Source organism: Ammospiza nelsoni, chromosome Z (assembly GCF_027579445.1).
Source record: "Ammospiza nelsoni isolate bAmmNel1 chromosome Z, bAmmNel1.pri, whole genome shotgun sequence".
Classification (NCBI taxonomy): domain Eukaryota; kingdom Metazoa; phylum Chordata; class Aves; order Passeriformes; family Passerellidae; genus Ammospiza; species Ammospiza nelsoni.
In genome coordinates, this window is record NC_080669.1 from 78,464,470 (window position 1) to 78,491,190 (window position 26,721).

At 47.2% G+C, this 26,721-nt stretch overlaps 1 protein-coding gene across 1 annotated transcript; it reads left to right on the forward strand.

Annotated features, from left to right (window-relative positions):
- The first annotated feature begins 18 nt into the window (after positions 1–18).
- Positions 19–26,721, forward strand: LOC132087083 (myosin-IIIb-like). Its single transcript, XM_059493110.1, has 30 exons — positions 19–144; positions 214–279; positions 354–484; positions 3,129–3,231; positions 6,138–6,240; positions 6,712–6,868; positions 7,172–7,274; positions 7,541–7,669; positions 9,249–9,357; positions 10,472–10,588; positions 11,019–11,119; positions 11,580–11,666; positions 11,838–11,903; positions 12,204–12,317; positions 13,244–13,355; positions 14,643–14,689; positions 15,000–15,065; positions 15,355–15,474; positions 16,362–16,447; positions 16,692–16,739; positions 18,253–18,300; positions 18,474–18,565; positions 19,739–19,870; positions 20,220–20,335; positions 20,645–20,844; positions 22,808–22,897; positions 23,754–23,919; positions 24,250–24,522; positions 24,749–24,822; positions 25,926–26,721. The coding sequence occupies exons 1-29, from the start codon at positions 19–21 to the stop codon at positions 24,797–24,799; spliced, it is 3,159 nt and encodes a 1,052-aa protein (XP_059349093.1). The 3' UTR covers positions 24,800–24,822; positions 25,926–26,721.

Here is a 26,721-nt window from a genome sequence, read left to right on the forward strand (position 1 = left end):
GGGAGGCGGCGGGCAGCGATGGTGCCGCCGGGGGAGCGTGGCCCCTCGCCCGGCGAGGCCGGGGACCTGGCGGCGCTGGCCGAGCTGGACGAGGCGGCGCTGCTGGCCGGGCTGCGGGAGCGCTTCCTGCAGCAGCGCATCTACGTGAGTGCCGGGGGCCGGGGCGGGGGGCGGCGGCGGGCGCTCGGCTGACCGGCTGTCCCGTCCCCACAGACCGACATCGGAGACATCCTGGTCGCCATGAACCCCTTCCAGCCGCTGCCGCTCTACGGGAGAGAGGTGAGCGCCGCGCCCCCCGCCGCGCCCCGCCGCCCCGCGGCCGCTCACCCCTCTCCGCCGCCGCTTCCCCGCAGGTCTCCGAGCGGTACCGGCGCCTGGAGACCGACGCGCTGCCGCCCCACATCTTCGCCGTGGCCAGCCGCGCCTACCATGCCATGCTGGGCCGCGGGGGCGGCGGACCCCGCAACCAGTGCATCCTCATCAGGTGAGCGGCGGCTGGGGGTCCCGGGGCCGGCGGGGGCCGGGGGTGCCCCCGAGCTCCCGCTGGGATCTCCCTGCCCAGAGTTAAGGTGAAGCTCTGCTCCGGTTCATCTCGGCCACTTTCGAGACAGATGAGCGGGCACGTTGTGAGAACGTGTGGGCAGACAAAACTGGCTTTCCTGGAGCAGCTCGGCCAGCAATCTTTACAACAGTAAAGATGCCGGGTTCACTTCTGGTGGGGAACCAGCCGCTGGAATCCTGCTCTGGGAAAAGCTATTGGGTGCTCTGCTCTGGCAGCACAACTTCCATGGTAAAAGCTGTAGTAAAAGTTGGAAGGGTGATAGTGGAAAGAACCAGTTTTCACAAAGTGAGCTTCCCAAGTGTAAGCAAAGAGCAGGAAGTATTAAAATTTGCTTTTCTGCTCTAAGATCTTTGGGAATATGGGGGAGGATCTTAAAGTCGTGGGCAGTTCTGTGCTCCAGAAGTCAGGGAAAAGTTGTTCTTTTAACCAAAGAGCCTACCAGTATCACGAACATTTTACTCCATTTTGTCACTCTTGGTCTGCTTGAACTCTGCAGCGCAGCAGGTAGCATCATTTAGCAGAGAAAGCCTTAAACAACATCAACTAGCAGAGAAAGCATTGAAAAATGTGGAGAGATCCTTGAAACATTAACTGCCTCTTCTCTACAGCTGGGTGTTGTAGAGAACTGTTTAAATGTCCTCCCAGTTAAAATGCTACTTGCCAACTTGTTTGATTTAATGCTCCTTTGTATTTGCCTTCTGATCATTTTATCAGTACTTTCGGTCTAGATGGTGTGGAAGTTCACTGCTGAATCACTGCTGAGCGTTTTGGTGGGACTGGGAGCTGACTTGGAGGGGCACTTGAGCCCCACTCATTTCTGTAGCCTTCAGGCCATTGGTGCCTGTGCTTTACATGAAGTACTCTCAGCAAGTGGTGGCCGTGGGGTCACGGGTAGAAGAAGCACTGCTGGTGGGGCTTTGGGGGATAGAGAGCAGATATTGTGTTTCTCTTGGGAGGTGGAAGACAAGAAAGAGTAACCTGTGAGAATTTGTGGTCAGCAGTCTGGTTGTTTTCTGCCAGCAGTTCAGAAATGAGTCTGATATACTCCTGTCCTTTTACCTGGTCTGTGTGTTACTGTCACAGGAAGTTCATGGTTTTCCTCTCTGTGGGTGGTGAAACACTAATTAACACATTTTCCTACATGAGCACAGTTGGGGTGAACAGGGAAGGGAGGATGAGGTTGCTCCTGTCAGATCACAGTTCCCCACAACACCACAGAAACACACCAGGATCTGCTGTCCCTGGTGGTCTCTTTGGTGTCTCCAGCTGAGCCTGAGAGGTCTGGATTGCATCCCTCAGACGTGATGTTGGATGAAGCAGCTGCTGCCAGATCATAAGTGTTCATTGCTACCAAATTGTCTTCAGCCACAAATTCCACTGGCTCCTCTTGCCTTCCCAGTCCCAAAGGACATTAGTCATAGCCTGCATGTGCTGCAGTACAGCACTTGGGTCACCTGAAGATGACTTAGCATTTCTTCAGAGCTGAGGGCAGTTACACACCAGCTGTGCTTGCAGGGCCTTGTGAAGGTGTTGTGCTTGTTGGAGGTCTAAGGTCAAGCTTGAGCCATGGAAGTGCTGTTGAATTTTTTTTTTTGTGGAGAAGGGAGTTACTGAAAAACAAAAATAAGCCTGGCATACTGAGCAGGGGCACTGATGACATGTTCTCAACAGGCAAAATGGTCCTTTTTCGTTTGTATGTTTTTGGATGGTGCTGGTCTGACCTGTGCTTGAGATCAGGGACCTGCTTGAGGTTTTTAGCCACCTATGACACACACTTGATACCAAGCTCAGAGCCACTGGCAGCTACAAAGCAGTAAAGCCACACCACATGCTCAAAGGTCGGCTCAAAGGAAATGGGGACCTGCCCTCAAGTATGCCTCCAGCATTTCCTGCATTCATTTTTTTCATGCACATGCTGAAGTTCTCAGCTGGTGTGATGTTGTCAGTTAAGGGCATATTGTCCCAATGATTGTACATTCCCTCTCCCAGGACAGGGTAAATGCACTTTCCAAGAGCTGGTTGTTTGACTTGGAGGTGGAGGCCCCATGCATGTGTGACAGCACAGTGACGTGCACTGCTGGCACTGTGGGAGTGTGGGCAGCTCTGCACCTGCATTCCCAGCTGTCTGGCACATGGATGTGTGAAACACTTGAGATCTGAGACTGCCACTGCATCTCATGATCAATATCCAGGTGTGGGAGTGATGTAGGTAGGGCAAATCGCACTGGAGAAAGAGGAAGTTGTTGGCTCCAGCATTTTCAAGGAAGTTGATGTACCAGATGGTTTTTGAAGCAGAGCAAATAGTCTGTCTGATACATTCCATCCAGAAGTGACAGCATGGGGTGTATCTGTACTCCCTTGCAGAGGGGAAAAAGTTCCCTGATGAAGAACCTCATGGTTCACATGTAAAGCTGTGGCACATGAGTTTTTAGTCACACAGGTGATTTTGCTGAAAAAATTGTGAAACTCTTGCAGAGCACTCTCAAGTGATGGAGCACTTGAGCCATAAGGGGCAGAACAACTATACTTTAAGGTTGATGGAATTTATTTTGCTTTTTCTTGGCAGTGGAGAGAGTGGTGCTGGGAAAACAGAGAGTACAAAGTTGTTGTTGCAGCACATAATGAACCTATGCAAAGGCTACTCACAGCTGGAGCAGCAGATACTTCAGGTAGGTCATTGCATGATGGTGCTTGAAGGTGCAGAAGCAACACTGCTGCAAGAAAACTTGCATTAGGCTTAGGAAGCCTGCTGGTGAATCACCACTGGAAATCAGGGAGCCACACACAAGACACATAAGAAAATAGTGGATAAGAATGGTGAGATACCTGGCCACAAATTAGAAGGGTTGGTAGGTCAGTAATTCTGTTTGCTGGAGATGGTTCTTAAATTAGAGAAAATCATTGCAATCATTTATCATGTCCTCTTTTACAAGAGATTGGTGGCATTTCTCTAAATAATTTCCTGTTTGAGGTAAAACAAGGTAGAACATGCCACTTTCATTAAAAAATCAGACCTTCATTTAATGGTACAGAGGGATGAAGAATTCATACACCCTTTAGTAACCCATCCTTGGCTACTTATACTGTCAGGCACATACCTGCTAGCTGGCTAACTGCCATGCTTGCTCTTTTCATATATCTTTGCTAGCTCATTTTGAAACATATTTGACTCTTTGGTCTGAAATATTTCCACTTGAATTTCTCCCCAGGGAGCTGTGAGGTTTATATAAACAAATCATACTTTAAACCGTCCATGTGATAGATTAACAAGAGTGAGTTCTCCATGAGCTTCATTTTAAAGTCTGTCTTTTCATATTTTCTGTAGAAACCTAGAGGTCTTTCTCTGTGTGGTAGGTTAACTTCAACCAGTGCCCACCAAGCCACTCTGTCACTCCCGCTCCTTAAGTGGACAGGGATAGAAAAACATAACAAAAACTCATCAGTTGAGATAAGGATGGTGAGATCACTCAGCAGCTACCATCACAGATGAAACAGGCTCATCTTGGGGAAAATTAATTTAATTTATCGCCAGTTAATGTTGGAGTACGACAATGAGAAATGAGAACAAATCTTGAAGCACCTTCCCCAATTCCTCCCTTCTCCCTAGGCTCAACTTGGCTCCCAGTTTCTCTACCTTCTTCCCTCCAGCAGCACAGGCAGATAGGGGATGGGTGTTGAGGTCAGTTCATCACAGTTTACCTGTGCTACTGTCTTCTTCTTCATGTTCTTCCCCTCCTCCAGCATGGGGTCCCTCCCACAGGAGACAGTCCTTCAGGAACAGAGTGTTCCAGCATGGGTGCCTTGACATGATGCACTCCTTCAGAAGCAGGCTGCTCCAGTGTTAAGACCCTCCCTGGGCTACTTCAGGAGCAGATTGCTCTGGTCTGGTCCCCTCTGCAGGGTACAGTCCCTCAGGAGCAGGCTGCTCCAGTGTGGGCCCCCCACAGGGTCACAAGTGCTATCAGCAGACCTGCTCCAGTGAGGGGCTGCTCTCTGCACAGGCCACAGCTCCTGCCAGGAGCCTGCTCCAGTGAGGGGCTGCTCTCTGCACAGGCCACAGCTCCTGCCAGGGAACCTGCTCCAGTGAGGGGCTGCTCTCTGCACAGGCCACAGCTCCTGCCAGGAGCCTGCTCCAGTGAGGGGCTGCTCTCTGCACAGGCCACAGCTCCTGCCAGGAGCCTGCTCCAGCACGGGCTTCCCATGGGGTCCTAGCCTCCTTCAGGCACACCCAGCTGCTCTGCTGTGGCTCCTCCAGGGGCTGCAGGGGAATCTCTGCTCCCCCCTGGGCCTGCAGGGCCTGCAGGGGCACAGCTGCCTCACCCAGGGCTGCACCAGGGGCTGCAGGGGAATCTCTGCTCTGGGGCCTGGAGCAGCTCCTGCCCCTCCTCCTTCACTGACCTGTGTCTGCAGAGCTGCTCCTCTCACACATTCCCACTCCTCTCTCTCTTCTGTGGGTGTGCAGCAGTTTTTATCGCAGAGGCACTGCTGCTGTCAGCGGTGGGCTCAGCCTTGGCCAGTGGCAGGTCTGTATGGCTCTGTTGGACTCGGGGAAAGTGGCATCTCACAGAAACCAGCTTTAGCTCCTCCTGCAACCAGTATATTGGCACAAAAACTCAATGCCCCGTGCTCTGCTTTGGGCCCTGGAATGGTGAATTAATGCAGTGTGGTGTCATCCATGGTGGATCCAAGGTGAAGGCCTGTGCTGGGTTGTGGGAACGTGACATTGATACACCTGCTGTCTCTGCTTAGAGCTGGCTTGGGCCACACTGCCAGGCTGCTTCTGATCTGAGCAGGTTCCACAGGCTGGAGAGCTGTGTTTGCAGAGTGCCTAGAGCTGGCTTCCAGTTCCTTCCCTGGAAATAACTCACTTCAGCCCAGATGAGCTGCCCTTGGAAAGCCTAGATATGATGGTGAAGAAATAATGTGCATCTTACTTGGTTCCTGTAGATATATCCAAAGACTATAGTTAGTCCTCTGGGGGATTGCCATCATATCTTAAAGCTGTGTTCAACAAGCTGTCTAGCATCTACTCTGAGGCATTGTTCTTTCAGTTGACAGGCATTCTTTACTCAAATATAGAAAAACTCTCATTTTGCCACCTTTGCATCCAGCTTAGCAAGCTGGTCTGATTGTTCTGTTAATTTCTCTATAATACACTGTCCTTATGTCTACAAATTTCAGTAGCTAAGCTGTCATACTTAATAACTGAGTGCCATGGTGACTTTGTTTACAGCTGTTGTATAGCACTCAATTTATCTGGTGACAGCAGGTACTGTGTGGAAATAGGTTGTACCAACCTTATCTTCTAAAAAATGCCTCAATGATCTTACTGAGATCCCAGCAGTTCAATTGTACTGATCATTGTTAATCTCACACTGCTTTGTCTTTGTGATATTTGCCTCTTTGAATTTCTTTATCCAGGCAGAGATAAAACAGGTGCTCATCCATATTCATGGAGTGGTTCCTTTTCCAGCTGAACTCTGAGTAGAAAATGCTAAAGATAAATTTTTCCAAGTAAGTTAGATTGGATTGCTTAATCTGAATAATGTTTGTTCTCCTTCTTCGCTTGTTTTAGGTGAATCCTTTGCTTGAAGCTTTTGGCAATGCCCAGACAGTGATGAATGACAACAGCAGCCGCTTTGGAAAATACATACAGCTGCGTTTCCAGAGAAATACAGGTAAAGTCAAGGGCAATTACTAGCCTGGGGAGGGGTTAGGAGCTGGAGGAAGTAGACTGAGTAGCCAAAACTTGTGGAGGGTAAACTTTTGGCATGTGCCTCCCTGTAAGAAGGGTGTGCAATTAAGTAAAATCTTAGAGCAACCTCTGTTGGATAGGACCTGGATGGGATTAGGCCTGGATTTGGACAGAGTGGGAGTATGGGGGTGAGAGTGCAGGGTAAGTGTCAGTAATACTATGATGCCAGAAGCCTTTGTTTCTGCTGAAAGAGGTGAACAGAAATCTCTAAGACCACAGGAAGCATGGAGAAGCCCATTTCCAATGTAGTGGGCAGCCTAGAGGGTCTTGCACACAAGATAGTTAATTTAGACAATTCTCTGCTCCTGGCACCAAAGAAGAGATGTGGGACAGCCCAGGCAGCTTCATGTCCTCCAGAGTGAAGTTCCCCACCCTGTCACCTTTTTGTGTGCAGTGCAAGGTGCCAAGCTGAGTGAGTACCTGTTAGAGAAGTCACGGGTGGTACGACAAGATACCGGGGAGAGGAATTTCCACATCTTCTACTACATGTTTGCTGGACTGTCTGCAGAGCAGAAGGAGATGTATGGGTTATTGGATCCTTCACTCTACAGGTACGTCAAAGGCAGACCCTAGTTTAGTCTTTGTGATGGGTGGTGAAGGGGAAAACAGCATAATGGAGTTTTTTCCTCTGCACTGGGGTTTTATCTGTGAGTGAGTGGAAGCTGGAGTGGGATCTAAATGGAGCTACATGAAGAGATACAGACCATCATGGAAGCTGGGAGGTTAGGGGTCTCTGCTGCACTACCTTGGAAAAGTTTCTTTTCCCTTCTGGTGATCTACTTTGTGCCCATCAGGGATGACCGAGTTACAGTGCTGATGGTGTGACAGTTTTTATGGGATGTGCACTTTCTCAGGTACATAAGTGGACGATTTGGTACACAGGAAGTAGCTGAACACTGGAAGCACAAATACCAAGAGGTTTGCAATGCTCTTGACATGGTGGGCTTCCAAGAACAGGTTAGTCCTGGGGCTGTTTCATTTCCATCTGTGCTTCCTGCAGGCACAGGGTTTCTTTGTAGCTCCTCTCCTGAAGCTCAGACCTACTTCTTTCTCTTGATCTTCCGTGTTACTTCCAGACCACCTGAGTCTGCCAGACTTTGTGGAGACCTTTTTCCCACAGATTGCCTGTGCCTCTTCCCTTAACCTCTCCAACTTCTGGGTCATCTGTGTTGTATGTGCTACATGCTGGTGGGTTTTTCAGTCACCTTTCTTTTGTGTTTTAGGAGCAAGTGGACATGCAGGCTATCTTGGCTGGTGTGTTGTCTCTGGGCAATGTGACCTTTGAGCCTGAGGAGAGCAATGGGTCTGTGAAGGTCAGTGAGGCCTCCAAGGGATGGCTGAAGGCTGCAGCGGTGAGTCACAAGAAATTTTCATGAAACCTCATGGGTATTATGCTCTTCCCCACTGGCTGTGTGGCTGCAGGAGCTGTTCCTGCCAGAGGATGTTTTCTGCCTCAGAATGTGAGGGTTTCTAAAGAACAAAGTTTTTTTTTGGAAATGTACAATTTGACCCCATGACAGCGTCTGTGTTCACTGCTATTCATACCCAGAGAGGCCTCTGGGCTTCTGTTTCTTGTATGTCTAGAACCAATGTCTTGCACAGCCAGCATATTGTCGCAGACATTTCTCCACAGAAATCCTTTCTTTCAGATTTCTGCATCTTCGGGAGGCCAGAGGCCCCCGAAGAGAAGGTAAACAATTATTATCAGCTGCTGGGGAATGCAACAGGGACACCTTGATTGTCTCATTTTCTATGTTTATAATTAAGAGCCAATCACCAGTGCAAGCCAGGGGACTGAGTCCTTGAGCACAACTTTGTTGTGGATTCTTTCTATTCTATTCTTAGCTTAGCTAGCAGCTCTGCAAACCTCTCTCTATATTCTAATTAGTATAGTCTTAATGTATTATATATAATATCTTAATAAATATGCCTTCTGATCAAGATACAAGATTCACCATCTCTCTCACCAGCTGCGCCCACTCAGGTGCGGTAATAAGCATATACCTTGCTGACTTCATAAAACACAAGCTTTTTAAAATTAAATGTTTTATGTTAGTGAGTTTGATGCCTTGGAGAAATTCAGGTGTGCAATATCTGCAGATTAGTTCTGTGTTTTCATCAGATTTTGTCCAGGGATATCACCCTAAGTGCTGTCATTTTTGTTGGTTATTTTGAATTAAGCTTTCTATTATTTTGCATTAGGTTATCACAGATTAAGTATTTTCCAGGACCATTCAATTTTTGTTAAATGGGATGGAGAAGTTATCCTTCTTTGTTAACAACATAGGACAGAAAAAAAGTAACATCCTTCTCCCCTTTGTATTTCTTTTCATTTTGACCTGTTTGAAATCCCAGCACCCTTGCTCTTTGGTTTCACTCCCATCTCTTTGCTTTTTTCCCTCCTACACTATACCAGAAACAACAACCTACTTCTGTTCAGCAGCCAACTTCTTTTTATCTTATTTCTGAAAGCCTGCTCCTCATTTCTTGCCCATAGGAGGGGAATTCCTCTTAAACCACTGAGGGGTTGTGTGTGTCTGAGTTTGCTTTGTTTCCTGCCTCTGGTGTGGGTTCCTGTGACTCTGAAGCTCAGATGCTTCAGCACCTGCACAGTCACCTCCGTGTGGTGCTGTTCAATAAGTCATTAAACTGCCCAGCAGGGACTGGTGTGGCTCCCAAAGAAGGTGAAAGGTGGCAGCACTGGAAGACAAAACAAAAAGTGTTTGGGAGCGGGTGTGTGAGGGTGGTCACTGCGGGGGTGGAGCAGATCAGAGCCCATATCTCACTCTGGTGCCAGCAGTAGCACTCGCCTTACAGTGGGGCTCACAAAGGCCTGAGCCTGAGTCATGACCCCGTTACACACAGACACAATCCCCATGAGCAGAGTGAGGGTTTACAACTGACTGTCCTCATCTCTTTCCTGTTTCCCAGGGTCAGTTTGGAGTCCAGGAAGATGAGCTATTAAAATGCCTGATTTGTACAACATCAGTGACCCGAGGCGAGCAGATTCAGCGCTTTCACACCCAGCAGCAGGCAGAAGGTAGGAAACACAATGAATTGCAGATGTGCTGGCTAGAAAGATTGGATTTTGATGGAAGGGTATCCCCACACACATGTGCAGCTTGTTGGGAACAAAGGTGTCCTTCTGTGCCCCTTCATTCCTCTCACACAGAGGGAAGTATGTCAGTGTTTATCTGTTTAGTCGCTTACTGACATGGAGGGCCATGAATGCTGCTTTTGTTTGGTCTCCAGGAGACTGCAGAGATTAAATGAGAAACCAAGGAATTAGCTTTGCTTTCTGCCTCAGTCCAGCCCAGAAAGAAACTCTGGGTATTTGTGCAAAACAGGGGAAGGCTCCTGTTGCAGAGTGCTGGCAGTGTGCAGAGCTCTAGGAAATAGATGGAGAAACAACCACGAGAGCAACAAGATATCAGTCACAGTGTCAGAAATTGAGTGAAAAGAGTAAAATAGCAAGCACAAGGTGTTATTTTTCCTTTCAATAAAACAAAATAATCTACAATAATCTGTACCAAAAAGTTCATATAAATGATAGTACTTTAAAAGATAATTTTAAAAAGAGATTATTGCTTCAAATAAATGAAAGAAGAAAATGAAAACAAAATGGGATTAGCTAGTTCTATTTTACAAATTTCTCTGGACAATAAACTATACATAGCTAATCATAAGTAATGTTAATTTGGTCTCCTTCTTAGAATGTCAGCAAGGTTGTATCAATTGTGTCCTTTTCTTAACTACAGAATTTAAACACTTAGCAACTATGGGCTAGGAGGAAGAGAACCATCCAATTTTCCAAGTAAAATTTGGAGCTTCTCCCTTGGTTTAGCAGTGAGGGGATCCATACTTAGTGTGTCTTCAGAGAGGAAAGCAAGTCTCTGGATATTCTAAAAAGTGGCATGACTCAAAAATGCCCTGGTAGGCGTGGCTGATCTTGTAGAAAGATTGTGAAGATTTTGAAATTGAAGAGCTGTTTTTACCCACTTGCAAAGGATGGGGACAATCCAATGTTTATCTGGTCTTTAAAGTAGCTTCATATAGCCATTATTGCTAGAGGTGGGTGTAGAGGAACAGCCTGTGTTGTGTGCCCTGCTCTCCTGTGAAGCCCATCAGTGAGCTGCTGCTGTTCCTCTGTGCAGATGCTCGGGACTCCATTGCAAAGGTGGCCTATGGCCGAGTGTTTGGCTGGATTGTTTGCAAGATCAATGAGCTGCTGGCTGAGAACGTGGATCCTGATGTGGAACTGAGGGAGATAGGTGAGTTCTGCCTGCCTTGCTCCTGTTCTGTTCTCAAATGTGCATCCCTCAGCCATGACGAAAGACAGGGCACAGCGTGAGGTTTCACAGAGCTTGTGTGCTGGGGTGCATTATCAAAACAGTGATCCTGCCAGAGATAAGAGTCAGCAGTATGAAGTCTGTTGGGCTTTGTGCAGCTCTGAGCAGTCAGTTGATCTGAAGTAACTGAGGCTGTTCTGGGGCACTCTGGCTTAGCAGAGAAGCCAAGCTGGAGGGGGTCTTAACTAACTCTTCAAGCTGTGGAAGAGCTGCCACTGGTGTCTCTCTTGGGTGCATTTTCCTTGTGCCACAAAAGCTGTGTGGTAAGAGATTTAGTTGTGTGTTGGTATACACAGTAATCTGCAGGCATGGTCTGCAGGCTCCACTATGTTCTATTCTTCCCTTTTTTTAGGCATCTTGGATATTTTTGGGTTTGAAAACTTTGCAGTGAATCGTTTTGAGCAGCTTTGCATAAACTTGGCCAATGAGCAGCTGCAGCATTTCTTCAACCATGTAAGTCTGCTGGGGGTGAACTCACCTTGTATTGCAGGGAAAGCAGAACACTTTTCCACCTGGCACATACAGGAGAGCTTGGGGAAAAACATATCTATTGCCTGTAAGGACAGAAATAGTGAATAGTGAACCAAAATAGAGAGCAGCAACCTTCCTTGCTGGGGTAGGGGAGCCACTGGGACAGAAAAGGAAGAGGTAGATGGATCAAGCAGTGATCAAAGTTGTAATAGCAGGGACACTTACACTCAAGTGTTGACAAGTGTTCCTGCTTTATGCACCAGCACCAGTAAGTGCCAGGGTTACAGAGAACCATGGAGAGCAGCAGCCACATCTTGGACCTCTCATGCTGTGGCTGAGAGTGCAACACCCCCATCCTCTTGTTCTGGGTAGGAAGGAAGGTGTTCAGGGTTTGTCTAGCCAAGTCTAGTGAGTGCTTCAACCTCTTTTTTCTTTATTTCAGCACATTTTCCAGCTGGAGCAGGCTGCCTATAAGGAAGAAGGGCTGCCTTGGGAAACTATCACATTCAAAAATAATGAACCTATTTTGGTGAGTGAGAGGACTGACAGAATGTAATTGGTCCATCCAGCCAAGAGAAAAGTCTTGCTCTTTCTCTGGGGGGGAGATGCACCTGGGAAGAAGCTCTGCAAAGGGTGGTAAGGGTGAGACGGGATGTCCTGCACTGCTTTATGTATTTGCCATGCATCTTCTTTCCTGCAGAATCTGCTCCTGGCCAAGCCACTTGGGCTGCTGTCTCTTCTGGATGAGCAGAGTGCATTCCCTCAGGTATACATGAGACAGAAGGCACGGAAAATATTGCGGGGGCTAATATATCAGTGTCTATCTGGGCTACAAAGAAAGCTCTTGGGCTGGAGTGCAGGATGAACAGAGATGTCACCATGTGTGACTTATGAGACAGGACATCCTGATCAGAGGCAGTCTGGTGGCATTGGCATCCCTGAGAAGAGTCAGAGAGAAGGTACAGCAGAAGACTACTGCACAGCCAAGGATAATTCCAACATTGTTTTGATTCTGTGTGTCCTCATCAGGCCTCTATTGCAGGTTATGAAATCTGCTCTCTTGCAGGCAACTGATAAGACATTTGTGGATAAACTAAACAGCAGCTTTAAGGGGCATTTACACTTCCAGCCAGCCCGAGGCCGTGTTTTGGGCTTCAGCATCATTCACTATGCTGGGAAAGTATGTACTGTTTGCAAGAAGAATGCTGTTGGACTGTATGTTGGAGGGGGTGGGGGTGTGCCTGACAAATAAGGTTTTGATGTTAAGGAATGTGTGGTCTGAGGATGACACTAACAGAAGTGATGTGTTCCAGTGGATTGCCTGCTAGAATTCCCTGGGATTTATGTAAAAATTACCCTCCGGACAGTGGGGCTACCTCTCAGAAGTGTAGCAGATTTACAAGAATCTGCTATTCTTCTAATCACCATTCTATTAGGATTCTAGTCCTAAAATAATACTTTATAAATTAAAGTACAGTGTCCTCTGTGCAGCACCAAAGGAGAGGTTAAAGGCTTTTTCTTTACTTAATGGGTTCCAGAACACAGCAGTGACTATTTTTTTGCAAACGCCTGGGAGCACTGTGTAAACAGCAGGGTAATGAATGTTTTGAAAGTGGAGGCAGTTATTTACACATTCACTGGTATCTAAGCAGCTTGAGACTTAGCATTATTGCATGTAACTTTACTGCCACCAGTATTGAAAGCATTGGTCCCCATTAAATTGAATTGATTGGAGGTAATTTTTGGAACAGGAGCAGATATGACAATTCAGGTCATTGCAACTTGCAGTTTAGTGATCTAAACTCAGCATTGTTGACTAAGTTATTATTTGTGACATTCATTATTACAAAAATTAACATTTAACATGTAAAAAGTGGACGTCTTGGGGTTATGCTGCACACTCCTGTGGTTCCGATGCCTCTGGCATGTGCAAGGTCGGGTTCCTCAGGGCTGGCATCTGGGGTGCATATTTGTTTAAAGAATTCATATGCAGGCCAGAGTACATTCAGTTTAACTCATGGTCAGCTCCCAGCAGGCTGTGGAAGTGGCTTTTACAGCCAGCCTGTGTGCCCTGCTGTCCTTAGTGACCTGCTGCCCTTTCCCCAGGTACAATATACTGCCCAGGGCTTTCTAGAGAAGAACAGAGACACCGTGCCAGCCAGCGTCCGTGGGCTCTTCATCAACAGTGTCACCCCCTTGCTCAGTGTGCTGTTCACAGGCAAGTCCTCTGCACATCCAGCATGAGCCAAGGCTCACCTTGGCAAGAGTTAAGTGTGGGCATGAGGCTCCTGTGTTTCCCAGAGTGTGTTTCTCAACTGGCAGCACCAGAGGGACTCTGGGAATGCTGCAGCCTGCACTGGAGCTGTCAGAGTGTCAGAGCAACATGTTTATTCCCTGCTATGGAAAGCAAGGCACGTGTGTCCCCTTCCAGAGAATTAGCCACCCCTCAGATGCCTTCCCATCTTCTCCAAGGCCAGTGCATGACTGTCTCCACTGGTCCTTTCTACACACTCTGTTCTTGTCTAGAAATGAAGCTGGTCAAGATCATAGATTCTAAAAACAGAGCTTCTCAAATTGTTAAAAAAACTCTTAGGTCATACCACTACACTCCCCTTTTCCAGTTATCAATAAGCCTTCAGATTCTCCAAGGCTTCTAATTAAATTAAAAATTTAGAGAAAGGTCAGGTGGATACTTCCTTGGAAATTGGCTGGCCGAACACTGTGCTTCTGGTATAGTAATTTTTTGGTCCCATTCAGTCCATGCCACTTTCTGGGATTTACAAGAAACTGATGAATTTAATTTCTATTCTCCACTGTGTTTTTCAGCTACTGCTCAGGACTATCTTTCTTCATTACCATTTTTGCACTGTTACTTAGCCTAGTCCCAACTCTTTTAAAGTTCATAAACATCAGATATAACCTGTTCTCAGTTTGGCTGTCCAGTCTGGGCAATGGCTTTGGGTGCTGGACAAAGGGTTTTGTCCAGATGACCTCCAGAGGACACTGCTAACCTCATTCTGTGATTTTATGACTCACATGAAGCCATTACATCAAGGGTGCACAAGACTCTTACTAGATCCTTTAGTAAATTAAACTTCCCTGGTTTTGTCATCCTGTCACTGAATTAGTTATAAGCTATCTGATATATAACCTCCTGATAATCTATGATTATCTGATAAATATCTGATAAATAACCTCCTGAGTGCTGTAGGTGAGCTCCCCATTTGCTGCCTGTGCCATTTTTTCTACTCTGTTGGATGCCCATTGATGATAATTCTATTGGAAGTCATTTAGGTTTATTTAATAACCTGATTGTCTTGTCTTCTCAGTGGCAGAAATTAGTAATGACTGCCTTGTGTGCTTCCTACAGCAGTTCCATGTGGTGAAACTGAACATCCTATGATTCAGTATTTGTAAGGAGGTTTGTGTGTGGAGTGAGGTTTGAATGTTTAGCCTTAGTGCATTGCAAAGGTACAAAATCAGCTAATTGTCTTTGTTCTTCCAGCCACTATCTCCAGGACAGGGACTCTGATGCCTCATGTGAAAGCCAAGGTATGACACTTGAGGTCCATATCACAATTGACAAATGTTACCTGATAATTACTATTTGAGAAACTGTCTGGAAAAGGGCAGGCAGAAGTTGGTTTAAAATAAGAGCAGACAGCAATCAGGTTGTAACAGTTTCACCTTTGGTTTTTACCATGTTTTGTGCTTGCTTCTCCCATTTATATGTTTAGCTTGTCTTCCCTCCCATTACATCCATTCTCCCTCCTTTTTTGCCATCTGCCTTCCAGCAGTGCTCTTTGGCTGCCAGTCAAGCACTTCTTTCTGGGGCTGATCCTTTGTTTTGGTCTGGTTTCAGGTTTTGCCAGGTGCAGATGACAAGTTCAACAGCACACGGAAGCAGTCTGCTGGAGCTCAGTTCCGGGTACGCTACTGCTGCCCTGAGGTGCCCCGTGAGATGAAAGCAGTGATAATTTTATCACTACAAGTATCACTGCACTGCTTCCAGAGTGCTAAGCATGGTTAAAGCAGACATTATGTAGACAGGGGTTTTCCTGATGGCCAGGCAGGGCTAATCGTGGTGGGATGAGCCCAGTTGTTGCAAGAACCCAGGAAGTTGCTGCAGGGTGAGAAAACAGTCCTTGCTGAAGGATATTGCACATGTGGCAGTGCTGTGGCTTGATGGACTGTTGGTCTTCCTTTGCCCTTGCCAGCATTCCCTGATGGTGCTCATGGAGAGGATGTATTCTGCCAACCCACACTTTGTGCGCTGCATAAAGCCCAACAGCCAGAAGGAGCCAGGTGTGCTGGACAACCAGGTGGTGCTGCTGCAGGTGAGCAAAAACAGTGTCCTTTACAGGGATTTCTGCCACATCTCAGTGGGAGGGCAGATTCCACGAAAAGGCTGTGAAAAGGTGGCTCAGTTGAGTCTTCCCTTGCAAGAGAAAGAGTGGCCATGCTTTATGTATGTGTAAAGATTCTGAGTACTTGGTAGTTTTTGTGACACAGTCTGCTAGGTCCAGATTTTGCAGTCTTTGATCTCTCTCATTTCTTTTTCATGAATGCAATGAGATCTGCTTGTCAGGCGCTAGGATTCATCTTTGTATCTCCCCCTGGATGGGACTGGTACAGACAGTACTCTGGAAAAATTGCTTCCCAGAGGAGACTGTTCTCACCCATCAGCCAGGGCAACTTTGACTAGAAACCAAGATGGGATTGCTTTGATACGATCTGAAATGCACTGATATGATTTTAGTTGGATATTCTGTCAGGTCTGAGGTATAGATGCCTTAAAGAATACTGAAAATGATTGGAAGAGTTCAGAAAGCTCAGCATCCTCTTTAATGTATGTAAGAAAGGATAGGATTAAGAGGAAGTTCATCCATGCCTCAGAGTACTTCTGTGTCCAGATTTTGAAATATGAAGCTATCCTCTAAGGGACAGAGGCAAAGCAGTACCCATGGCTGGAAGGTGAAGTTATTTCAGTCATTGGTTTTTATGGTTTCCAACTTCTAGCTCAGAGTGGTTAATCATCAGAGTTACAGGATGAGGTAATTTCAGTTCTTAACCAAAAAAACATTTTCAGAAAAAAATTTTTTCATTTTGAACTGGGGAAGTTTAGGGCTGAATGAAGTAATTTCTGCCTCCAAAGGAACAAAACCAGTGTCATAATGACCTGTTTCTCTTTGTTTCTCTGATCCTCTTTGTGGTGCTGTTTCAGCTGCGGTACAATGGGCTGCTGGAGACAATCCGTATCCGAAGAGATGGTTTCTCCTGGAGACCCTCCTTTGAGGCATTTGCTGAAAGGTCTTTTAAAAACTCTGAATATTCCTTAGATATTATTTGTGAAATTACCCTGATAACCAGATATGGGCAATGAGTGAAGGAGTTTCTTCAAAGTTCATGTGGTCTGAGGTCATGGGGTTATTTGCTGTGGAGGTTGAGTGGGAAAGATAGTGATTTGTTGTTGTTTGCTCCCAGGGTGATAGGGATCAGCTCAGCCCATCAAGGATGTGGCTTTTATGTGTTTGTATTGGTCTGTTTTCCACAGATATGGAATTCTTCTAGTTAAACCTGGTGTCCCCCTCACAAAAGAAAGGTAGGAACATTAACTTTGTTATGTGCAGTCTGGTTTGTTTTTCAGAGGCTTTTACTTGGAGTAGCGTAGAAAACTGAGTAAAAGGGACAGAAAAAAGAGGAGGGGATTTTGTGGTGATGGGGAAAATGGATCCCAGGCAAGGACATTAAATGTTTAAAAAGCATTTGGTACCATGATGAATTAAATTTTTCTTGAATTGTTATGTAGCAATTAAATTCAATTGTTGTAAGTGTTCCAAGTGTTGTTGTGCTGTGAAATGAAAACTGACCCATGTATTTAATTGGGTAGTGACAATAATGGTCAAGGGTGTCCACTAAACTCAGCATGGCAGGCATTCAAGTGCTGCTGCCAGGGTCCTCTTCAGGCTTTTTCCTGATGGCCCATGGGAGAAGTTACCGACAATGCTGAACAGGCAGGCAGCACTCCCAGGCTAGAGAAGATGTTTCTAAACCAAAAATTTTGTCTCTGTACAGGCAAAATATACCATCAAGACTTTTGGAACCCAACTGTTACACACATAAACATCCTTCCAGCTCTGCAGAGAAGCAGGATTTTACCCTGCCAGTGTTTTCCTTCCTACATCTAGGGCAGCAGTTCCCCACCTCCTCTTCTCCACTTTCCCAGCCTCTCCTTCCTGCCAGTGTCAGCTGTGATTGATAGTGAGAATGAATCATGTAAAGAAGCCAGCTGAGGGGTTTTTTTAAGTCATTTAAGAAAAGGGTTTGAATGATCTCCTGGAACAATTCTCTCCTGGCAGTAGCTCCTCCTGCCTTCACAGTGCTCCCTTGAACTTCCTGATGCTTCTGAATAGAAAGAATTTCAAACCCAACTGAGGTCACAAGAGAATCTCATAGATGGGGAGAGATTATTGTAAAAAGGCAGTGTGGCGTGTTTAGAGGCACAAAAATCATGGGATGCATTTCAGAAAGAAAATCCTGTGGATGTGGATTGTGGCACTGTGGAAATTGGCCGAGATAGAAGGAAAAACACTTCTGCTTTCCTGTGTGAGATATTAGCAAAAAGTGCCACTATGATTTCACAGCCTGGATTAGCAGGAGAGAGAGGAAGTTGTCTATGTGTTGCAGCTAGAGCTGCTTTCGGTTCCAAGTGTCAGGGAATCTTTCCGAGTGACCCAAATTTTATCACTGGAGTCTGCAAAATGAAACTGAATTGGAAAACAGACTTTCTCCCAGAAGTCTTGCTTTGCTGACCTTGCAACTTGTGTCCTCCAAAGGGCTTGGAAACAGAATGAGGAAAAACACTTCTGAGAATAAAATAGGCTCTACAGAATTGCCTCCCAGAGAGCTGAAGTAAATCTGCCTCTGGGAACCCCTTTGCAGATGTTCTTCCCAAATGTGATCCTAGCTGTACCTCAAGGTGCATTGCAGACTGACAGCCAGTTTACTGACTGTTGGGAATTGCTGAGGCACTTTATATCCCTTTATGCAACTAAAAAAATTGTTGTTGGCTTTGGGTGGAAAATTATTTATTTCACTTTTTTTGTCTCTTTCAGCTGCTTGGAGATACTGCAAAGTACGGAGCTGAAAGGCTGGATTTGTGGGTAGGTGTGGATCACTGCTGTAGGGAATGGGAAGCCTAAGATTTTACATGTGTAAGCTGTCACCCGTTCTCTTTAGGGAGAATTCTGTGGTTTTAGAAATGGGCCCTTCAAAGGATGATGGATAAAAGTTTAGACAGTGTTTCTCACTGCATTTTTCTCTTCCAACTTCATAGAAAGTCTCGACTTTTCTTTAAATATTGGCATCAGGAACAGCTGGCAAAGTATGTGGAGCGACTGGAAAGAGCAGCAGTTATCATACAGAAAGGTGAGTGCTGGGACAGGAGCTGATCTCAGACCAGGGGAAGGAAAGCCATTTTCTGCAGTCCCTGCTCCACCTTTGCAGAGGACAGAAGGGTAGGGCAGGTGCCATCTCTATGCCAAGGCCCTGTGAAGTGAAAGTGCTTCTTGCAAATGCCAATATTCCCAGTGCTCATCCTGCATCAGGGAGAGCCCTCAGTGTCAGCCTTGGAAAGGGAAATTGTGTGCAGAAGAGCTGGGCTGAGCAAGGCAGGCGCATGATTTGGCTGTGTCCTGAAATCTGGCTCACTGTCCTCTGGAGTAAGGATTGTTTGTGAGTTGTGTTGAACTGGGAGAGGGAAATGAGTGAAGCAGATCTCATTGCTGTTTTCAGAGACAGGCAAAAGGGGGTGAAATTTTGGTTTGGTCTTTTCCTTTTCCTTTTCACGTAGCATCTGCTCTAGCAGCCAGTCTCTTCAGGGTGGCTGTGGGCAGATTGGTACTTCCCTACATGAGGACTATGCATCCAGGGGGAGGAGGAGGAGGAGGCTGCTGTCACCCTGCTTAGCTCCCCTCTGTTACACTTCTGTTCTGTATGGGTTGTTGCACTGCTGGAGCATCTGAGCAACTTCCAGCTGTGCACCAAAGAGTGTGACAAACATCAGATGGTCACAAGCTGTGCGCGGTTGTCATCTGTGGGGAGGGTGTGTGGGTAGTGGGAAATGAGAGGGTGCAGCTTTCTTAAAAAACACTTCATGTGTTTTAATAACTGGTAGAGTAGGTGGGATCACACAATGTCTGCAATCCTCCTGGTGAGCCCTGCAAATGGCTGCTTATGGGAAAGTTTTTCCTGTGGGCTGGCATCAAGGAAATCCTGTCTCCTTCATGGTGTCTAGAAGGACAGAGATGGATGGTTAACAGGCCCTTCTGTGAGGTTTCTTTTTAGGTATTCAGTGCCCTGGCATTAGAGATGAGAGCTTAGATCTATACTTTGATTTCTATAAATCTGTGATCTTGCAGCTTAGAGAGTAGAAGACAGTTCTCACAGGGTTTTGGCTGCCTGCTCACAGTAGAGTTTCCATTGCTCTTTATTAACATGATTCAGGTGTTGAGGGCTTTGTACTGGATGAAGGAATATCACCCAGTGTTCTTCCCCAAGAGAATTACAAAGTCATGAACAGCATCTTTTTTTTCTGAACAGTTTTTAGGGGATTCAGATGCAAGAAGAGTTTCCTAAAGCTGTTGGCTGAGCTGAGAGCTCAAGCACAGCAGCTACAGGAGGAGGCAGAGAGAGAAAGAATCCGGCAGCTGGCACTGGCAGCAGAGGCCCAGGGTGAGTTGTTCTCACTCACAGTGACCCAGGGCGTGTCCACTGGTGTGGTGATCACCTTGAAGTGCTGTGAGCTCCAGGTCATGATGGCCTGCCCTGGGATGGGAATTCCATCAGTGTGGTGGGCAGGGAGCTCATGGTGTTTCTGCTCTTTAGAAGTGTGGCATTGTCTGTGGGGAATGGAAGCAGCATAATGAAGGTAATTTGCCTGGCTGTGCTGGAAGGAGGGCCAGGCTGTGGTTTTGCCACATAATCCATGCAGCAGAGCCTATCCCAGTCCTAGGCCTGTGGGGAATAGATCTCATGGATCTTGGGATGCTTGAGTTCACCTACTTTTTTCTTCTTGTTGCAGAAAGAAACTCCCTTCCAGTCCCCATGCCACGAAAGAGGCGCCCTCAGTCTAGTCCTCATCCTTCTGATCAGTCGCAGCAGCCACCAGTGCCACGGCCACGCAGCAAACTGACAGAGGTAGCAATACTGGCTCTGACCCAGGTGTGCTGGTTCCCTGCTCCATCCACCTTCTGCATGCACATGTTCTCCTGCATGCAGTCCCAAGAGAATGTTATCATTCTTGTGATGAGAAGTGTGAGTCCTACTGTGGTTAGATAAAAAGCATGGTCAGGACCTTTGAGGAACTGAAAGCAGTTTTCAGTAGTTGGTGGCTGATCTTCTCTGAAGGGACTCAGCATTTGGGTCACCTGCTGAAGTGATCTCTTCAAATGTCCCCTGCCTTTGACTTTGCTTTTGTGCTGACTTACCCTCTCTCCTTGCTTTCAGTCCACTCCTTTTGATAACTTCTTGAACCCTTCTGTGCCTCCTCCTGTTCTGGGAACTGAGGAACAGACTGGGGAAGAAGCAAAAATGAGGAAACTCAAGAGAGGAGCAACTCTCCGCTGGTTCACAGAGACACAGGCCCAGAAGGTCATGCAGGATGATGGGGCCTTTCCAAGCTGGCTGCAGGGGATGATCAGTAGGAGGTGAGTCCTCTGGACACAGTGACCACAGGTGGAAATCAATGTGTCCTTAGGACTGTGTAGCTTGGATTGGCCAGAAAGGAAGTGGAATAGGAATGGGAGTGACCAGCAAAACTTTTCCATTTTAATCTGTGAGCATCAAACCCTTAAGGGAAAGCTTGGGAGTCCCTGTCACAGGTTGTAAAAGCTGAGACTTTATGTAGGTCCATGGAAAGACCGTGGAAACTCATAGTACATAAGTCCACTGTGTCCCTAAATACAGATCCTGTGTAGGGATGGGAGGCTTGTAAAGAAATCAGAGAAGAAATACACACTTGCTGAACTTTCCCTGTTCTGGACCATTTGCAGAGACACGAAGATGAACTTTTGGGTTGATTCTTTATGACATTTTTTCATATTTCAGTAGAGGTCAGGAGAAGACCCCAATTTACAGCAGGAGAATAGAGAATTCAGCTTACTTTTATTTTAAATAGTATTAAGAGGGGCTTTAGGGAGTAGCCAGTGGTAAAACTCCACCAAAGCCCTTTGATACAGGCAGAGGAAGGGTTTTTGTTGATACCTCTGTCTATCTAAGGAGGATGCAGCATAGGTGGCATTTGCTTCTAGTTAGTCTGGGAGAGATATCCACTAAGCCCTTCTTTCTTATGGATCTGTTTGCAAGACTTTGTTTAAATGCTTGAACTTTTTCTACCAGGTCTGCCTCACACTTTTCTCTCTTGGCTGAGTCAAGCACTGCTTTCTGAGTGAAGCAGTGGCATAATCAGAGAGGTGCTGATTATGCCAGTACTCATACAGGAGCAGGATGGCATTACAGTCTCACCTGTGTGCAGATTGATCTGTGGTGCTCCACACTTGTTAACTGCCAATATCCTGTAATTTCTTTTAGTAGGATTCCTTTGTCAGTGTTGCTGCCATCTGAAAACCCTCATCATCTTGCTTTAGTTTCCTTTTTTTTTTCTGTTGAAACTGCAATTCTCCTTCAACCTTATTAGATCTATGTTCTTAGATTTTTTTCAGATTTTTTCTTTTTTGTTCTTGGATTTTTTTTCTTCTTTCTTGTTTTTTTTTTTTTTTTTGTCTCTGTTTACTCAGAGACATTACACAGCACATTAGCTTGGTAAAGGACACTACTCTAGCTCACAGCTCCCTGGTAACTGCATTTCTTTTAATTTTTTTATGATAGTTATTGATGCCCTAACCTGTAATAATTCTTTTATCCACAGATGAAATAATGTAGGAAAGGAATTAGTGTCTGGAAGACAAAACAATCTAAATTCAAGTATAGACTAGCCATGAGCACTGCACAGTGAAGGATGTGGCAGATCCTTCATAAAGACAGTGGTGGCTAAGCAGAGACTTAAGTTTTCACACAGCAGTGTAAGCTCAGCCTCATGAAATGGAGCAGCCAGAGCAGCCCCAGATTGCCCTGGTGATTTGCAGTCGCCTTTAGCCTGGAGCAAAGCACAAAGCAGAGCTTTGTCTGTTGGGCAGAGGAGGGGAAGACCTCCTTCCAGCAGGAAGTTTAGAAAGCCAGAGTGGTGTAATCCAGGCTGGTGTTTTTTCCAAGGTGCTGGGCTTACCCAGTACCCCACAGCATCCTGACTTCTTCATCCCTGGACCATAGGAAGTGCACACATGCACAGATTCCTCATCTCAGTGGTGCTTTGTGACATGTGTGGTGCTGGAAGGCAGCTGTTGGTATTGCACAATCAAACCTGCTGGAGCAGGTTTGGAGCAGCCCTGCTTGGAGAGGCTTTGGCTGAGAGTGTGGTGCTTCCTCAGCCTGTTGGTGCCTTCTGCACCACCAATCTGAGTCGTGAGATGTGTTCTGTAGCCAGGGGCACACGGGGCAGATGCTGGGCTCCCTGGGACACTGCCATGCTAGCACATGAGATAGGATGTGAAACCCAGCAGTGTAGCAAGGCAGCTGCTGGCTCTCTGCTGAAAAACTCTTTCCTGGTTCCAGGGAAGCTGAAAACTTGCTGATTGACAAGCCCTTGGGTTGCTTCCTTGTTCGGATCAGCCAGAGCCGGCCAGGCTACATCCTGACATACCGGTAGGTGATGGGCAGGGGAGGCTCAGGGGAGACATTATTGCACTCTACAACTCCTGGCAGGAGCCTGCAGCTTGGTGGGGATCAGCCTTTTCTTCCAGGCAGCTGGAGACAGGACAAGAAGACACAGCCTCAAGCTGTGGCAGGGTAGGTTCAGGCTGAATGTCAGGAGGAATGTCTTCACAGAAAGGGGATGTCAAGCACAGGAACAGGCTGCCCAGGGCACTGGTGGAGTCACCATCCCTGGAGGTATTTAAAAGATGTGTAGATGTGGCACTTGGGGACATAGTTTAATGGTGGACTTGGCAGTGCTGTGTTAAGGATTGAACTTGAGAATCTTCAAGGCTTTTCCATCCTAAGGAATTCTATGAAACTGAGTACTGCATGAAATTCTGTGATCCTGGAATTCTGCAGTCATAGAATTCTTGAATTCTGTGATTCTATAAAACTGCTTGACTGGAAGACATTACCTGTTTCACAGAAGAGTCCAGTGACGATCATATTCAGCCTCTCCTGTACTGGATGCCTCAGGGAGTTTGTAGTACCAGCTGGGATACTGCAGAATCTGTCTCTTACTGAAAAAATAGACCTGTTTGTGGGTGGGGTGCTGTGGCTCCAAGGGTAGAGGTCCTGCTTAGGCTGTACTCTGTGGCTGAGAGGGCAAACCAGGTTGGAAGGAGACTGCAGCACCTAAGAGCACATGTTAGTGCCCAGCACATCTCCTGCCTCTGCATGGTACTTGTTACTGAGGATCCTGATTACAGCTGGCTCTGGGGACCACGGGTGCAGGAAGCAGGAGCCAGGTTCTGACAGTCTGCGGCCCCATGTCGTGACTGTTTCTGTCCATCCCTCTCCCCAGGGGCGAAGGGCGCTGCAGACACTACATGATCCAGGAGCAGCCCAACGCTCGCTATGTCATCCTGGGCGAGGACCGGGCGCACGCCTCACTGACCGAGCTGGTGCGCTACCACCAGGGCGTGGGCATCCAGCCCTTCATGGAGACACTGACTGTCCCCTGTGGGCAGGTGAGTGCCCAGCGTCTCCAGGGGGAAAAGGGGATGGGGCGTGGACTGTGCCTGGAGTGAGTGCTTGGAGACACTGCAGCAGCATCTCTTTTGTGTTCCTGTTGAGGGATGTCCCATTTTGGCCAAGCAGCTTGGCTGCTTCTGCATGAACTGGGAAACGCTGCTAGCTGGGGAGTGCTGGGATGGGGGAGAGGCACTGGCAGGTGGATGACACTCCGCTGCCCCCTGAATGTGAGCAGTGGACACAGCTGGGTATTTCTCTTTGTTGTGCTGTTCAGTGTGTGTGAAGGGTCTGAAAACCACTGCTGAATCCACTCCTCCTTTCTCCAGAAAAGCAGTGAGAGCTTGAGTTACAAAAATCTGGAGAACCTCACCCTGAGTTCACCAGCAGACAAGGGGGAGACCCCTCCAGAGAAGCAGTCCTGCCCCTCCATGCCTTCCAGTGGCACACCTGCTCTGCAGTGGTTCAGGAGGACCAAGAATTTCCAAAACCAGCAGACCCCAGAGAAGAGTGGAACAAAGCCTAGCTCTGGAGAGAGCAGCCAACGAGCCTTCCCTCGCCTCCGCTCTTCCATACGCCTGGCAATGCAGGAAATCCAGCAGGTGAGCTGAGGCATGTCCTCTGCTAAGCCACAGTCCCTCTGGCACACATGGAATTTCCCTGCCCAGAGGCAGGAGAGAAGAGGGTTCCACAGTTAGCACTTAAATTCTTAGCTCCTGGGTCATAGGTTTTATTTGGTGGTCTTGGGATCAAGACTGTATTCCTTGGAATATTCCTTTACCAGCTTGTGCTCCCCTGCCAATGCTGTTTCTCTGCTTCTCATCACAGTTCACTTCCAGTCCCATGAAGATGTCTAGAGAGAGGAGCTCACTGCACTGAGAATGCACAGCCTGGGTGACATGGTAAGAGGAGGCGGTGTACAGGGGGGAAAGCAGCAATTGCTGTTTCCTGGGATGTGGAGGAGCAAAGGAACTTTTCCCTTCACGTTTCACCTGTAGCATCTCTTGGCCACAAGCTACATAGAAGTAGAGCAGGAAAAACAGACAGCAGCAGTCAGCTTCTATCCCAGGACTACACAGAGACCAGGGAAACCCGGGAAAATCAGCCTAAGTTTGGGCTCCCAGCAGCTGTGGTGCGGGGAGTGCTTGCAGTACAATGGCCAGACTGCTGGAGGGAGCTCACAGTTTGTTGGAGGGCTGGGGCTGGGAGGATGAGGGCTACCAGGATGCATGGCGCAGCAGTCAGCTCCAGTGGCTTCCTTGGGTGGAGGGGCAGTGGTGGTGGGGAGCCCTGCGGGGTGGCAGAGGCAGCGAGCTGAAGGCAATGCTCAGTACACGGGGAAAGGCAGCAACTTTGTTGATGTAAAGAGGACTTTCAACAAAGTCTCAGCAGTGGAAACCCTGCTAGTGACTGAGATTGTGATACAGTGGGTGGGTGACACAGGTCTGGAGTGGGTCAGAAGAGGCCTTTTGACTGACCTTGCCTTATCCAAAGTATTTGGTGGATGTGCAGCTTCCCTGTCCCACTTACCTGCTGCAGGCAGCTGGGAGCTGTAGTACACCTCTGGAAGATTCTTGGTATGTGTCAACTGAGCATGGAGAGGGATCAGAATACCTTGCTTTTGGCTGCTGACCCACTGCAGGGCTTCCAGCCACACACCAAGATTGCCAAGTTTCCTGCGTGGTTCTGCTCCCATGCTGGAAGTCATGCTGGAGCAAAGCTTTCTAGCTGGGGTCTGTCTTGTCTTTCTCTTCATAGCTGAGAAAGACAGAAACTCTTCAATAGCTGAAAAAATCCTCTCCCTGAAATGTTTGTCTTAGTTGCTTCATTTCTCTGTGTCCCATTCATTGATGTACAAAGGGGATGCTCCCTGTGTCAGAGGTTAGGCAGAAGAAAGATAAAACACAGGGATCTGCATAGATAACTGCAAGCTTGTTGTACTGGGATACCTAAATGGAATCCTTCTGTGTCCTCCAGTGAGTTGTGTTTCTTGACTTTCTTCCAGGTCCAGGTGGCTCAGATCTGTCCTCTTCCAGTGCTGTTGGGCCTTGCCTAACAGTGAACACATCCAGAGATACAGCCGCCTTTTTCCTTTTAAATTTTTTTTTTACTTTTCTTTGCTGCACCCAGCTGTCCCTGTGCTTTCAGACAGGGCTGATGCAGAAGGTCCCTTTCCTCAGCACTGAGGCAGACTGTGACTGCAGCATCCAGACCAGTCTGATCCTGGCAGAGGGGAGAGGATGGGGACAGTCACACTCTGCACAGACCCACAGTGCCTGACAGGCTGTGTGTCAGTACTTCAGTGTTCCTGGACACTCCCCCCCTAGCACTGTGAATAGTCACAAACTGGGTATCTCCCAACAACCTCTTCTGCCACAAATATCTGATTACCTACCTCTTTCTCTTTCAGTCTTCTCTGTTTTGGTCCTGTGTGTTTGCTGCTCTGGGAGCCAAGGGAAGTTGGGCTTGGGCAGTAAAAAACAAAACTGAAGTGTCCTTTTTGTTGAGTGCAGGAGCACTTGAACAGAAGCTGAGACAAGGTCAAGAAGGTCTTTCTTGTAAAGGGGATTCACTGCCCTTGCACCAGTGTGCTGGCACACTGCTCCACAGTCCTTAACCAGAGCTAAAGTCAGGGAATCATTGGTGAAACCCTCTCACTCATCCTGGCTGAAATCTCTACAAGTCCAGGCTGGACAACATGCTGCTTTACACTGAGGATGAGTAGAGGGCTTGGAATGTAAAGGACCATACTACTTGTTCTGTTTTTTCTACCTTTTAAAATAAATCTCTTTTTTTGCCTA